The 14,098-nt window shown below is 46.4% G+C and overlaps 1 protein-coding gene across 4 annotated transcripts in view; it reads left to right on the top strand.

Annotated features, from left to right (window-relative positions):
• The window catches only part of KLHL18 (kelch like family member 18), a 70,111-nt gene that overhangs the window by 14,219 nt on the left and 41,794 nt on the right, over positions 1-14,098 (top strand). For 2 of the 4 annotated variants that reach the window (XM_070050928.1, XM_070050927.1), the window contains exon 2: positions 560-663. The exons of the other annotated variants lie outside the window; for them this stretch is intronic. In XM_070050928.1, coding sequence (XP_069907029.1) covers positions 560-663 — 104 coding nt within the window. The remainder of the gene's footprint in view (positions 1-559; positions 664-14,098) is intronic. 4 annotated transcript variants of the gene reach the window in all.

Raw genomic sequence — 14,098 nt, 5'->3', positions numbered from 1 at the left:
CCTTTGCCCTAAGTTGGGCCAAATCTTTACCTGATTTTTCTGATAAAATTAGAGAGTGACACTCATTACTTTGCCACCTCTGAGCTCCCATTTTGACTGGCTCCACAGTCAAAGGTCAGCAGTTTAAAAGAAGTGAGGGGACAGCCCTGTGGTGTGGCGAGAAAGGTTGCCACCTGCAATGCTGGCATCCCATGTGGGTGCTGGTTCAAGTCCTGGCTGTTCCATTTCCAATCCAGCTCTCTGCTATGGCCTGGGAAGGCAGTGGAAGAAGGCCCAAGTCCTTGGGCCCCTGCACCACATGGGAGACCCAGAAGAAGCTCCTGGCTCCTGGCCTCAGATCAGTGCAGCTCTGGCCATTGCGACCAGTTGGGGTGAACCAGCAGATGGAAGACCTCTCTTTTTCTCTCTCTGTCCTTGGAACAGAGGAAGGTCTTGACTCCTGGCTTTGGATCCTCTTCCTCCCTCCTTCCCCACCCCTCTTCCCTTCCTCCATCCTTCCTCTGCCTCTCTGTAGCTCTGCCTTTCAAATAAATAAATAAATATATTTTTTTAACTGCAGTCTTCCTTTCTGTGGGAAGAATATTCAGCCTAGATGGAGAGACGTTCATTAGGGACAATATTATGTGTGCCACAGTGGAGACTTGTACGAGGTGCCACCAAAAGGTAAGAGCTGAGTGCCTGGAAGCCAGGGAGGGCCCTCAAAGGAGAGAGCACTGGAGCTGTATGCTGAAGGATGAAGAGTAACTTACTGGGTGGAGAAACAGGAGAGGGATCCCCAGCAGAGGGGACAGGACAATTCTGGAAAAATGCTAGCAGCTTAGAGAGAGGCATGGAGGGGGGGATAAAACTGGATGAGGTAAATTGGGGCCAGTTTAGGATTTAGATTGGAGTTAGGCAGTAGGATACTGCAATTTCGGGGGACAGACATGACAATTCTCTATTATATGAGTATGCACGGGTTTATTTTGGTTTGCACTAAAATAAACATCTTTTGACTCCATTTTTCCATGAACTTTTGAGGCACCCTCGTGTTAAGTTGACTCATTAAGAGATTGCATTTGTTCAACAAATACTGAATGTTAATTGTCAGATTGCTTCAGGAAACATGAAATACACAGATTTCTCCTTTGATGGAACTCTTAGTAAGGATAGGTAAGTTAGTTACATTAGGCCACCACCATTTGCTCTTGTCAAGGTTACCAGTGACTTCCATGATTCTGAGCTGCCCAGCAACCACAGAGATCTCCCTTGTGCAGCCCCCTTGTATTCACACTCATCCCCCTTGTCCCACCATCCCTCTGGAAACCACTAATTTGTTCTTTATCTCTCATTTTAAAACATAGTGGGGCTGGTGCTGTGGTACAGCAGGTTAAGCCACCGTCTACAGTGTTGGCATCCCATATGGCACTGGTTCAAGTCCAGGCTGTGGTTCGAGTCCCAGCTGCTTCACTTCCAATCCAACTCCTTGCTAATGCGCCTGGGAAAGTAATGAAGGATGGCCCAGGTGTTTGGCTCCTGTACCCACGTGAGAGACTGGGATGAAGTTCTTGGCTCCAGGCTTTAGCCTGGCCCAGGCCTGGCCATTGCTGCCATCTGAGGAGTCAACCAGTGGATAGATCTCTCCCCTTCTCTCTCTGAAATTCTGACCTATAAATAAATAAATAAATTTTTGGGAAAAAAAAAAGTTGTGTACATGGAATCATGAATATGTGACCTTTTAAGACTGGCATTTTTCACTCAGCATTGTGCCCTAGACAGCTATCCAAGTTATTTGTGTATTGGCAGTCTTTCCTTTATATTTCTGAGTAGAATTCCATGGTAATTATACCGTAGTTTGTTTAATCATTTTCCCATTGAAAAACATTTACAATTTTTGGCTATTATAGATAAAGCTGCTGTGAACATTGCTGTATAGGATTTTATATGAACTCTTGAGATAAATAGATTTTCATTTCTCTTGAGATAAATGCCCAAGAGTACAATTGCTGTGTCATACAATAACTGCTTTTTTTGTTTAGAAGAAATAGCCAAACTATTTTCTGAAATGGCTGTTCCTGTGTTCCCACTAGCTTCTCTGTGTGTAATGGTTATGGTTGTATGTGTCAACTTGTGTCCAATTGTTTGGCCGAACACCAGTCTAGATAGTACTGTGATTTTTTTTTTATGTGATTTCATTTGAATTCATAGACTTTGAGTTAAGCAGATTTTCTGATGTGGTATGTAATGTAGGTGGGTTTTATTCCAATGTTTAAGGTCTTAACAAAAATTAAGTTTCTTAAAGAAAAAAACAGTTCTGTCTCAAGATTGCTTGATAAAAACCCTGCCTGCGTTTCCTGCCTGCTCTCCTGCCCCATGTATTTGGGGCTCAGGAATGTAACATCAAATCTTAGCTGAATCTCCATCCTGCAAGCACACCCTACAGGTTTGGACTTGCTGGTCCCCGCAGTCACATGAGCCAATTTCTATAGCCAATCGCTATCTCCCTCCCTCCCTCTGTAATAAGAAATGTATGTCCTGGGTTTCTCTGGAAAACCCTGGCTACTTTAGTAAGTGACCTAGTTCTTTTGCATCCTCATCAGAATTTGGTTATATCACTATCTTTATTTTATCACTATTTTTTATTTTAACCATTCTATTAAATGTATAATGATTGTGATTTAAATTTCCATAGTAGGTAATGATGCCGTAAATCTTTTATTTATTTGTAATCTGTATTTAAAAAGGATTTAAAAATCTTTTTTTAAAAAAAGATTTATTGAAGCCTGTTGTGGCATACACAGCAGGTTAAGCCGCTATCTATGATATAGGCATCCCATATGGGCACTGGTTTATTTATTTGAAAGGCAGAGTTGCAGAGAGAGAGGTAGACAGAGAGAAATCTTATATCCACTGGTTCACTCCCCAGATGGCTGTGATGACCAGGGCTGGGCCAGATCGAAGCCAGTAGCCAGGAGCTTCTTCCAGATTTCTCACGTGGGTGCAGAGACCCAAGCACTTGGGTCATCATCCATTGTTTTCCCAGGCATATTAGCAGAGAGCTGGATCAGAAGCAGAGCAGTTGGGATTTGAACCACCGTATGTCCATGTCATAGGTGGCAGCTTACACTGCTGTGACATAAAACAGGTCCCAGTATATCCTTTTTGATGATGAAATATCACTTCATGTCTTTTGCCCATTTTTTCATTGGATATTTTAAAAATTATTTATTGCATATTTCTATTTATTTGAAAGGTAGAGAGGCAGACAGAGATCTGCCGTCTGTTGGTTCACTCTCCAAATGCCCATAGCAAGTAGGACTGGGCCAGATGTAAGCCAGGAGCCTGGAATTGAGTATGGGGTCTTCCATGTGGGTGGTCAGGACCCAGACATTGGAGCGATCATCAGCTGCCTTGCATGGTGCGCTTTAGTAGGAAACTAGAATTGGAAATGGAACTGGGCCTCAGATCCACGTATTCCGATATGGAATGCAGGTGTTCCAAGCAGCGTCTTAACTGCTGTGCCAAATGCTTGTCCCTCATTGGATTGGTTTTTGTTTTGTTACTACTGAGTTTTTAGAATTTTTTATGTATTATAGATATGGGGCTTTGGCATTCCAGCGCCGCTGTAGCTGTATAATATCCTGAAATGAGGGGCCAGGTTAATCCTCTGCCTGTGGTGCCAGCATCCCACATGAGCACCGGTTCTAGTCCCATGTGCTCCTCTTTCAATCCAGCTCTCTGCTGTGGCCTGGAAAGCAGCAGAAGATGGCCCAAGTCCTTGGGCCCCTTCACCCACATGGGAGACCGGGAAGAAGCACCTGGCTCCTGGCTCCTGGCTCCTGGCTTCTGGCTTCGGATCGGTGCAGCTCCGGCTATTGCGGCCATTTGGGGAGTGACCCAATGGATGGAAAACCTTCTCTCTGTCTCTCCTTCTCACTGTCTGTAGCTCTACCTCTCAAATAAATAAATAAAATCTTCAAAAAAAAAATATCCTGAAATGAGTAGAGGGATCACTCCTACTTTCTTCTTTTTTTTTTTTTTTTAATTTTTTTCTTTTTCTTTTACTTTTTTAACCAGCTTACCATTTTTAAGTGTACAGTTTATAGAGTACCTAAAGTGTAATGTATTGGGGGCTGGCGCCGTGGCTCAGTTGGTTAATCCTCCGCCTGAGGTGCCAGCATCTCCTATGGTCGCCAGGTTTTAGTCCCGGTTGCTCCTCTTCCAGTCCAGCTCTCTGCTGTGGCCCGGGAAGGCAGTGGAGGAATGGGCCCTGCACCTGCATGGGAGACCAGGAGGAGGGGTGCCTGGCTCCTGGCTTTGGATTGGCGCAGCACACCAGCCATGGTGGCCATTTGGTGGGGGTGAACCAACGGGAAGAAGACCTTTCTCTCTGTCTCTCTCTCTTACTGTCTAACTCTGCCTGTCTAATAAAAAAAAAGTGTAATGTATTGGAGTGAAATGGACATTTTGAGACTCAGTGATTGTTTACAGCCCTTGTCTCTTCTGTTGAGGGATATTGTTTTTTCCTTCATACTATTTGTTGAACTCCTTAACTTAGTGTAGGGTTAACCTTACCATCATTAAGTAAACTGAAAGTAGATCTTTGTTAAAATTAAGAGTGGGAATGAAAGGAGGAGAAGGAAGAAGGGTTGGATCAGCGGTGAGAGGAAGGGTAGGGTGGGAAGTATCATTACCATGTTCCTAAATCTGTATGTATATATGCCACAACAGGCAGAGCTGGGCTGTTCGGAAGCCAGGAGCAGGATCCCAAGTACTTGCCCTTCCGTGCCATTGTAGAGAGCCGGATGGGCAGAGCAGCAGCTGGGATTCAAACTGGTGCCCATATGAGATGGTATTTTTTTTTTTTTAATTTATTTGACAGGCAGAGCTATAGACAGTGAGAAAGAGAGACAGAGAGAAAGGTCTTCCTTCCAGATGTGGTTTTGTTTGGCATTTCCATGCTGACTAATGATGTTCAATATCTTTTTGATGTGGGTATTTGAACTTTCTTCCTTTTGTTCAAAATAATTTTCACTATGCCAGTTTCTTTGTCTTTTATATAAATTTTAGAATAAGCTTGTCTGTATCTATAAAAATAATCTTGCTGAGATTTTGTTCATAGATTTCAGGAGAATTGTGTGGAGTCATAATTCTAGATCATAGTATATCTCATTATTTATTTAAATCTTGACTTTGATCAGCATTTGGTAGTTTGAACATACAAGTCTTTTTTTTTTTTTTTTTTTTTTTTGACAGGCAGAGTTAGACAGTGAGAGAGAGAGAGAGAGAGAGAGAGAAAGGTCGTCCTTCCATTGGTTCACTCCCCAAATGGCCACCATGGCCTGCGCACTGCGCCGATCTGAAGCCAGGAGCCAGGTGCTTCTCCTGGTCTCCCACACAGGTGAAAGGCCCAAGGACTTGGGCCATCCTCCACTGCACTCCCAGGCCACAGCAGAGAGCTGGACTGGAAGAGGAGCAACCAGGACAGAACCGGCGCCCCAACTGGGACTAGAACCCGGAGTGCCGGTGCCGCAGGCGGGGGATTAGCCTAGTGAGCTGCAGCACCCCCATGAACATACAAGTCTTATACATTGGTTAGTTAGATTTAAACATAGATTGTTTTGTTTTTAGCCACTGTAAATGTAATCGTTTATATTTTGCTTTTCCCATGTTAATTGTTAGCATGTGGAAAAATTTGGTTTTTGTATGTTGATTTTTTTCTGAAACCTTTCTGCACTTATTAGTTCAAGGGGTTTTTGTTTGCTTTTGTGGATAGTTTTGGATTTTCTACATAAACTGTGATGCATCAGCAAAAAGGAATAATTTATTCCTATTTTCTAACCTATATTCCTTTTATTTTGTTGCCTCACTAAGCTTGCTAGAACCAGTGACATAAAGGAAATTAGCTAGAGGTTTTTTCGTAGATGTTCTTTGTTGAGTTACGGAAGTTCTTGCCTTGCTAATGTTCTGAGTTTGGTGTTTTGTTTTTTTTTTCCAAATCATGAATGGATATTGAATTTTGTCTAATGATTTTTTTTTTAGTTTGTCAACATAGTGTGTTACCTTGAATTATTTTCAGATGTCATACTTATGTTGCCATGGAATAAATTCTGTTTGGCTATGGCTTATATTCTTTTTATTTATTGCTCAATTCTACTTGCTTATATTTTGTTAAGGAATTCAGTATCTGTATTTATGAGGGATGTTAGTCTGTAGTTTCCAGGTTGTTTTGTCTAGTTTTGGTATTAGGATAATACTGGCTTCATAAAAATGAAGTTAGAGTTATCTCTTCCTCTTCAATTTTGTGGAAGAGATTGCTTAAAATTGATATTAAGGGTTTTTTTTATAATTTAATTCTTTTTTATTTTTTTATTTTATTTATTTATTTTTATTTTTTTGACAGGCAGAGTGGAGAGTGAGAGAGAGAGACAGAGAGAAAGGTCTTCCTTTGCCGTTGGTTCACCCTCCAATGGCCGCCGCGGCCGGCGCACTGCGCTGATCCAAAGCCAGGAGCCAGGTGCTTCTCCTGGTCTCCCATGGGGTGCAGGGCCCAAGGACCTGGGCCATCCTCCACTGCACTCCCTGGCCACAGCAGAGAGCTGGCCTGGAAGAGGGGCAACCAGGACAGAATCCGGCGCCCCGACCGGGACTAGAACCCGGTGTGCCGGCGCCGCATGGTGGAGGATTAGCCTAGTGAGCCAGGCGCCGGCCTTGTTTTGTTTTTAAATGTGGTAGCAGTATCTAGCAAAACCATCTGCACCTGTAGATTTCCTTTTTGGGAGTTCTAAAATTACAAATTTAATTTTCTTGTTAAATATAGGGCCCCCTTAATATATATATTTCATTTTGAGTAGCTATCATTTTAAAGAATTGGGCCATTTTTTCCAAAATTGTCAGATTTATGTGGGTAGACTTGTTCATATTATTCCCTTATCCTTTTATGATTGCAGGATCTGCAGTAATAGTCCATGTCTCATCCCTGCATTGGTGATGGTCTCTTCTCTCCTTTCCTTTGTTAGCCTTGCAAGAGCATTTTTTTTATCTTACTGATATTTTCAAGGAATCAAATTTTTGTTTCATCAGTTTTCTCTATGTTTTTATTTAATCAATTCTATTTTTATTTTGCTTACTTTTTTTTTTTTTTTTTTTTTTTTTGATAGGCAGAGTGGACAGTGAGAGAGAGAGACAGAGAGAGAAAGGTCTTCCTTTGCCGTTGGTTCACCCTCCAATGGCCGCCGCTGCAGCCGGCGCACCGCGCTGATCCGATGGCAGGAGCCAGGAGCCAGGTGCTTTTTCCTGGTCTCCCATGGGGTGCAGGGCCCAAGCACCTGGGCCATCCTCCACTGCACTCCCTGGCCATAGCAGAGAGCTGGCCTGGAAGAGGGGCAACCGGGACAGAATCCGGCGCCCCGACCGGGACTAGAACCCGGTGTGCCGGCGCCGCAAGTTGGAGGATTAGCCTATTGAGCCACGGCGCCGGCTCTGCTTACTTTGTTTTTGATTTTTCTAGTTCCCTGAAGTTTAGTTAATTGATACTTCAAGATAATCATTTATGGGTCGGTGCTGTGGCCTAGCGGGTAAAGCCTCTGCCTGCAGTGCCGGCATCCCATATGGGTGCCAGTTGGAGTCCCAGCTGCTGCACTTCCAATCCAGCTCTCTGCTGTGGCTTGGGAAAGCAGTAGAAGATGGCCCAAGTCTTTGGGCCCCTGCACCCACGTGGGAGACCCAGAAGAAGCTCCTGGCTTCTGATTGGCTCAACTCTGGCCATTGTAGCCATTTGGGAAGTGAACCAGCAAATAGAAGACCTTTCTCTGCCTCTGCCTGTGTTTCTCTGTAATTCTGCCTTTCAAATAAAAAAAAAATCTTTTTTTTTAAAGATAATCATTTAGTGCTGTCATCTCACCACTGCTTCATCTGTGTACCATAAATTATGTCCTATTTTAATTTTCTTTCATTCAATGTATTTTTTTTTTTTTAAGATTTATTTATTTGGAGCCGGCGCCGTGGCTCAATAGGCTAATCCTCCACCTTGCGGCGCCGGCACACCGGGTTCTAGTCCCGGTTGGGGCGCCGGATTCTGTCCCGGTTGCCCCTCTTCCAGGCCAGCTCTCTGCTATGGCCAGGGAGTGCAGTGGAGGATGGCCCAGGTGCTTGGGCCCTGCACCCCATGGGAGACCAGGAAAAGCACCTGGCTCCTGGCTCCTGCCAGGATCAGCGCGGTGCGCCGGCTGCAGCGGCGGCCATTGGAGGGTGAACCAACGGCAAAGGAAGACCTTTCTCTCTCTGTCTCTCTCTCTCACTGTCCACTCTGCCTGTCAAAAATAAAAAAAAAATAAAAAAAAATAAAAAAAAAAAAAGATTTATTTATTTGAAAGTCAGAGTTACACAGAGAGAGGAGAGGCAGAGAGAGAGAGAGGTCTTCCATCCACTGGTTCACTCCCAATTGGCTACAACGGCCAGAGTTGTGCCGATCCAAAGCCAGGAGCTTCCTCCTGGTCTTCCCACACAGATGTAGGGGCCCAAGAACTTGGGCCATCTTCTACTGCTTCTCAGGCCTTAGCAGAGAGCTGGATTAGAAGTGGAGCAGCTGGGACTTGAACTGGCACCTATATGGGATGCCAGCACTGCAGGTAGCAACTTTACCCGCTACACCACAGCACTGGCTCCTCAATGTAATTTTTTTTTTCAGAGATTTATTTATTCATTTGAAAGTCAGATTTTACACAAAGAGAGGAGAGGCAGAGAGAGAGAGAGGTCTTCCATCTGCTGGTTCACTGTTCACTCACCAGTTGACTGCAACGGCCAGAGCTGTGCCGACCCAAAGACAAGAGCCAGGAGCTGCTTCTGGGTCTCCCACATGGGTGCATGTGCCCAAGGGCTTGAGCCATTTTCTGCCTTCCCATCCCATAGCAGAGAGCTGGATCAGAGGCGGAGCAGTCGGGTCTTGAACCGGCTTCCATATAGGATGCCGGCGCTTCAGGCCAGGGTATTAACCTACTGCGCCACAGCACTGCTCCTCCCCTCCCCAAAATGTAATAATGTAATTTTAATTTGACCTATGAGTTTTTTGTTTTTGTTTTTTTTTTTCCTTCAGACTTTGTTTTTGACCTATTGGCTATTGAGAAGTGTGTGTTAGATATCTGGTGGATTCATTGAACCATCTTCCGCTGGCTTCTCAGGCACGTTAGCAGGAAACTGGATCAAAAGCAGCAAAGCCAGGATGCAAACTGGTACTTCAACATGGATACCAGCATCACAAGTGGAAGCTTAAATTTACCCTGTGCCACAATGCTAGCGCTCTACGCCACCCTCTTTGTGTATTGTCTTTTTGTTAGCCCTGCTCTTACCTTGGTTTACTGTGTGACTACTCTTATATTTCTGTTACGTACAAGGCAGCAGTGCAGGTGCTGGCCCTTCCTAGCTGACAGAGCAGCCAGTCGGCCTCTGTGGTCATCTGTGCTGCTTCTCTGATTTATTCTCACTGGTCTAGTTCAATCGCTTATTTCCATACATACATCTTCGTGTCAGCCTCCTGCCTAGTCTTCTCTTTGCTAGTGACTTCCAGTTGGAAATTGGAGAATAAAGAGGCTAGATCTTGGAGTTGCAGGGCTTTAACAGGTGTGGAAAGAATATAAGGAAATGGTGTTTGCTGGAAACCTGGCTCCCACCTGAGGAGAGTTTATTTCACCATTTCCCTATTATAGGGCAGATAGGTGCTTTTACAGCTTCTCTAGTTAATTAATGACCACGGTACAGTGAATACCTTAGTTATATATATATATATTTTTTTTATTTTTTATTTTTTATTTTTTGACAGGCAGAGTGGACAGTGAGAGAGAGAGACAGAGAGAAAGGTCTTCCTTTGCCGTTGGTTCACCCTCCAATGGCCGCCGCGGCCGGCGCGCTGCGGCCGGCGCACCGCGCTGATCCGATGGCAGGAGCCAGGAGCCAGGTGCTTTTTCCTGGTCTCCCATGGGGTGCAGGGCCCAAGCACCTGGGCCATCCTCCACTGCACTCCCTGGCCACAGCAGAGGGCTGGCCTGGAAGAGGGGCAACCGGGACAGAATCCGGCGCCCCGACCGGGACTAGAACCCGGTGTGCCGGCGCCGCTAGGCGGAGGATTAGCCTACTGAGCCGCGGCGCCGGCCTTAGTTATATATTTTTTAAGGTTTGTATAAATGCCAATTCTGGAAGGAGAATTACTGAATCAAAGAATAGAATTTTTTTTAAAAGATTTATTTATTTATTTGAAGGAGTTACACTGAAAGAGGAGAGAGAGGTCTTCCATCCAATGGCTCAGTCCCCAGTTGTTTGCAATGGCCTGAGCTGCATCGATCCGAAGCCAGGAGCCAGGAGCTTCCTCTGGGTCCCCCATGTGGGTGCAGGGGCCCAAGCACCCGGGCCATCCTCCACTGCCTTCCCAGGCCACAGCAGAGAGCTGGGTCAGAAGTGGAGCAGCCAGGCCTTGACCCGGTGCCCACATGGGATGCCGGTGCTTCAGGCCAGGGCATTAACCCACTGTGCCACAGCGCCAGCCCCCAAAGAGTAGAATTTTAACATATTTTGACAAATTGCCCCTTCAAAAAGTTCAGAGGTGTAAATGGGAAGAAATTATGTGGCGAAGGGGGCATCTGTACAGGTGGATTGAAGAGAGGACATCTGAGGGAGAGCAGGAGATCCTCAGTAGTCCCACAGGCAGTGGTCGCAGTCTCAGCTAAGACAGCTAGAGGGAGAAGTCGCTCTGAGAAACCCAGGCATTCTCACCGTCAACAGTGGGGTCCGCAAGAAGAGCCCGGCCTTTGCCTCCAGGGATGGGCACCCCTCTGGTGGGGAAGGAGGAAAGTGGAGCTGTGGGAAAGGGGCAGCCCCTCTCCAGAGGAGGACGAGTGGCCCTGTTCCTGCCTATCTGACCTCAGGTGGGACACATACCTGAGTTATTGTGGGAATTCAGATCGTGGACTTGGTTTTCCCTAACCAAAATAATGGTAACTTTTCCAAGAAAGTAAACTGCTTAGGGATTACTTTCAAGTAATCTATGTGGCACATACCTGTTGGCCATTTGTAAATGCCCAGCACTGTTCCTAGTCAGTGAAGCCGTGTTTGCTGTATACCTTTGCCATCTGGAGTGAGTGCTTTCTATCACCCCAGGGTTGGTTCCTCACCTTCTACAAGTAGATCCTCTAAGACCTCCTTGGTGAGTAAAATGAGGGCCTTGAGGCACCGCCATGGCCCACACAGCTACAACACTTTGTTATTACTCATTCATGCAGGCCCTGATGGAAGGTCCCCTTGTCTGAATTCCCACAGGGAGTTCTCTGGACCACAGCACTCAGAACAGTGCTTCCTAATGGCAGAAGTAGCCTCAGCACACCAGTCATTTCTCAGCTTGTCTATGTTACAAACTGGAGGAATGACAGGGTTGACGCTGGGCCTGGGAGCTGCAAGTGCTGCTGTGACTTTCTTCTGTCTTTCAGCCTGTCCTCCCATGCAGACTGGTTTGTCAAACACCTGGTGGCTCCTTGCTGCCCTGGGTGGGACTGTAGCCCTTCCTTCTTTTTTTTTTTTTTTTTTTTTTTGACAGGCAGAGTGGACAGTGAGAGAGAGAGACAGAGAGAAAGGTCTTCCTTTGCCGTTGGTTCACCCTCCAATGGCCGCCGCGGTCGGCGCGCTGCGGCCGGCGCACCGCGCTGATCCGATGGCAGGAGCCAGGAGCCAGGTGCTTTTCCTGGTCTCCCATGGGGTGCAGGGCCCAAGCACCTGGGCCATCCTCCACTGCACTCCCTGGCCACAGCAGAGAGCTGGCCTGGAAGAGGGGCAACCGGGACAGAATCCGGCGCCCTGACCGGGACTAGAACCTGGTGTGCCGGCGCCGCTATAGCCCTTCCTTCTTTCTGATTTGAAAAATCCTGAGGAAGGATCCAGTTGGTAGGCTTGGGCCATATTTTGTGCATTGTGATTGTAATGAAGATATAAATTTCCACTTGGCTGGTGCTGTGGCATAGGAGGTTAAACCTCTGCCTGCAGTGCCAGAATCCCATATGGGCACCTGTTCGAGTCCCAGCTGCTCCACTTCCAATCCAGCTCCCTACTAGTGTGCCTAGGAATAGCAGTGGAGGATGACTTAAGTGCTTGAGCCCTTGCACCCCTGTGGTAACCCAGATGAAGCCTCTGGCTCCTGGCTTTGGCCTGGCTCCTGGCTTTGGCCTGGCCCAGCCCTGACCAATGAGGCCATTTAGGGAGTGAACCAGGGATAGACAATCTCTCTCTGTCTCTCTCACTCTGCCTTTCAAATAAATAAAATAAATCTTTTTAAAAAATATAGTAATTTCCAGAAGGTAGTGAGTGCTGGACAGGTACTGGACAGAGCTCATGTGAGATGAAGTCTGCAGGTAGTCATAAGTTTTTGAAAGACTTTTTTTTTTTTTTTTTTTTTTGACAGGCAGAGTGGACAGTAAGAGAGAGAGACAGAGAGAAAGGTCTTCCTTTTGCCGTTGGTTCACCCTCCAATGGCCACCGCGGCCGGCGCGCTGCGGCCGGCGCACCGCGCTGATCCGATGGCAGGAGCCAGGTGCTTATCCTGGTCTCCCATGGGGTGCAGGGCCCAAGCACTTGGGCCATCCTCCACTGCACTCCTGGGCCACAGCAGAGAGCTGGCCTGGAAGAGGGGCAACCAGGACAGAATCCGGCGCCCCAACCGGGACTAGAACCCAGTGTGCCGGCACCGCAAGACGGAGGATTAACCCAGTGAGCCGTGGCGCCGGCCGAAAGATTTTTAATAGTGTTGAAGCCAAAAGTATTTTCTGCTAACTTTCAAGTAACCTAAAATAATTAGCAGATCACTATCATTATAATCTTATAGATAATTGATAGTTAACACAGCATTATAACATTAAGATATATTTAGTAATTACCTATATTATATAGCTACTTAGAGATATGTATTATGTCTTTTTTTTTCTTGTCATCATTTTATCTGAAAGTCAGAGTTACACAGAGAGAGGAGGAGAGGCAGAGAGAGAGAGAGACAGAGAGAGAGAGACAGAGAGAGAGAGGTCTTCCATCCGCTGGTTCACTCCCCAGATGGCCACAACAGCCGGAGCTGCGCAGATCCAAAGCCAGGAGCCAGGAGCTTCCTCTGGGTCTTCCACGCGGGTGCAGGGGCCCAAGGACCTGGTCATCTACTGCTTTCCCAGGTCATAGTAGAGAGCTGGATCAGAAGTGGAGCAACCGGGACAAGGCAGAGCTTACAGAAAGAGGAGACAAAGAGATTGAGAGAGAGAGAGAGAGAGAGAAAGATCTTCCATCTACTGGTTCACTCCCCAAATGGCCACCCTGGCCAGAGTTGGGCCATTTGGTCTCTGGACTGAAGCCCGTAGTCAGAAGCTTCTTCCAGATCTCCCATGTGGGTGCGAGGGCCCAAGGATTTAGGCCATTATCCACTGCTTTCCTAGGCAGATTAGGAGGGAGCTGGATTGCAAGTGGAGCAGCAGGGACTTGAACCAGTGCCCCTACGGGATTCCGGCATTGCAGGTAGCAGCTTTACCTGCTGTTGCAAACAACACCCCCCCCCCCATCTCCTCCATTTCTGATGGGCAATGTTGCATTATTTGCTGAAGCTAATTAGCACTTGAACCCAATGGGAGGTGGGGGGAAAAACGAATAATTGTGTAAGTGTGGTTAAGAAATTGAAGTTCAACAGAAAGGCACATTGGTGGTGGCAGGCCCATGGGGCCATTTATGGCTCCCATGTGAGTGCCTCTATTTCAGGCACAGCTCATTTATAGGATGTAGTTCATTTCAGTGTTGAACTCCATAAAGCTGAGGTTAGCTCAGCAGGGAAGTCCATTAATACCAGCAGGAGATTAGGTGTGATGTGAGCTGGGGGTGAGGGTGGGGAGAGGGGAGTGTTCTGAGATAAGGGTCTGCTTCTCCTTTCTAGAGAATGTGCTCACTTGTGCTTACTTCCCCATTTGTAATATTTGTTCCTGGTGACTCTAGAGCAGAAGTCAGCAAGCTTTCTCTATAAAAGGGCAGGAAGTAAATGCTTTTTTAGCTCAGTGGGCCAGTGGTCATTGTTACAGTTACTCAGCTTTGCTGTCATAATGGCATGTCCACATTC

This window comes from Oryctolagus cuniculus, chromosome 10 (genome assembly GCF_964237555.1).
Source record: "Oryctolagus cuniculus chromosome 10, mOryCun1.1, whole genome shotgun sequence".
Classification (NCBI taxonomy): Eukaryota; Metazoa; Chordata; class Mammalia; order Lagomorpha; family Leporidae; genus Oryctolagus; species Oryctolagus cuniculus.
The sequence above is the reverse complement of the archived record's forward strand: the minus strand, read 5'-3'. Positions and strand labels throughout refer to the sequence as shown.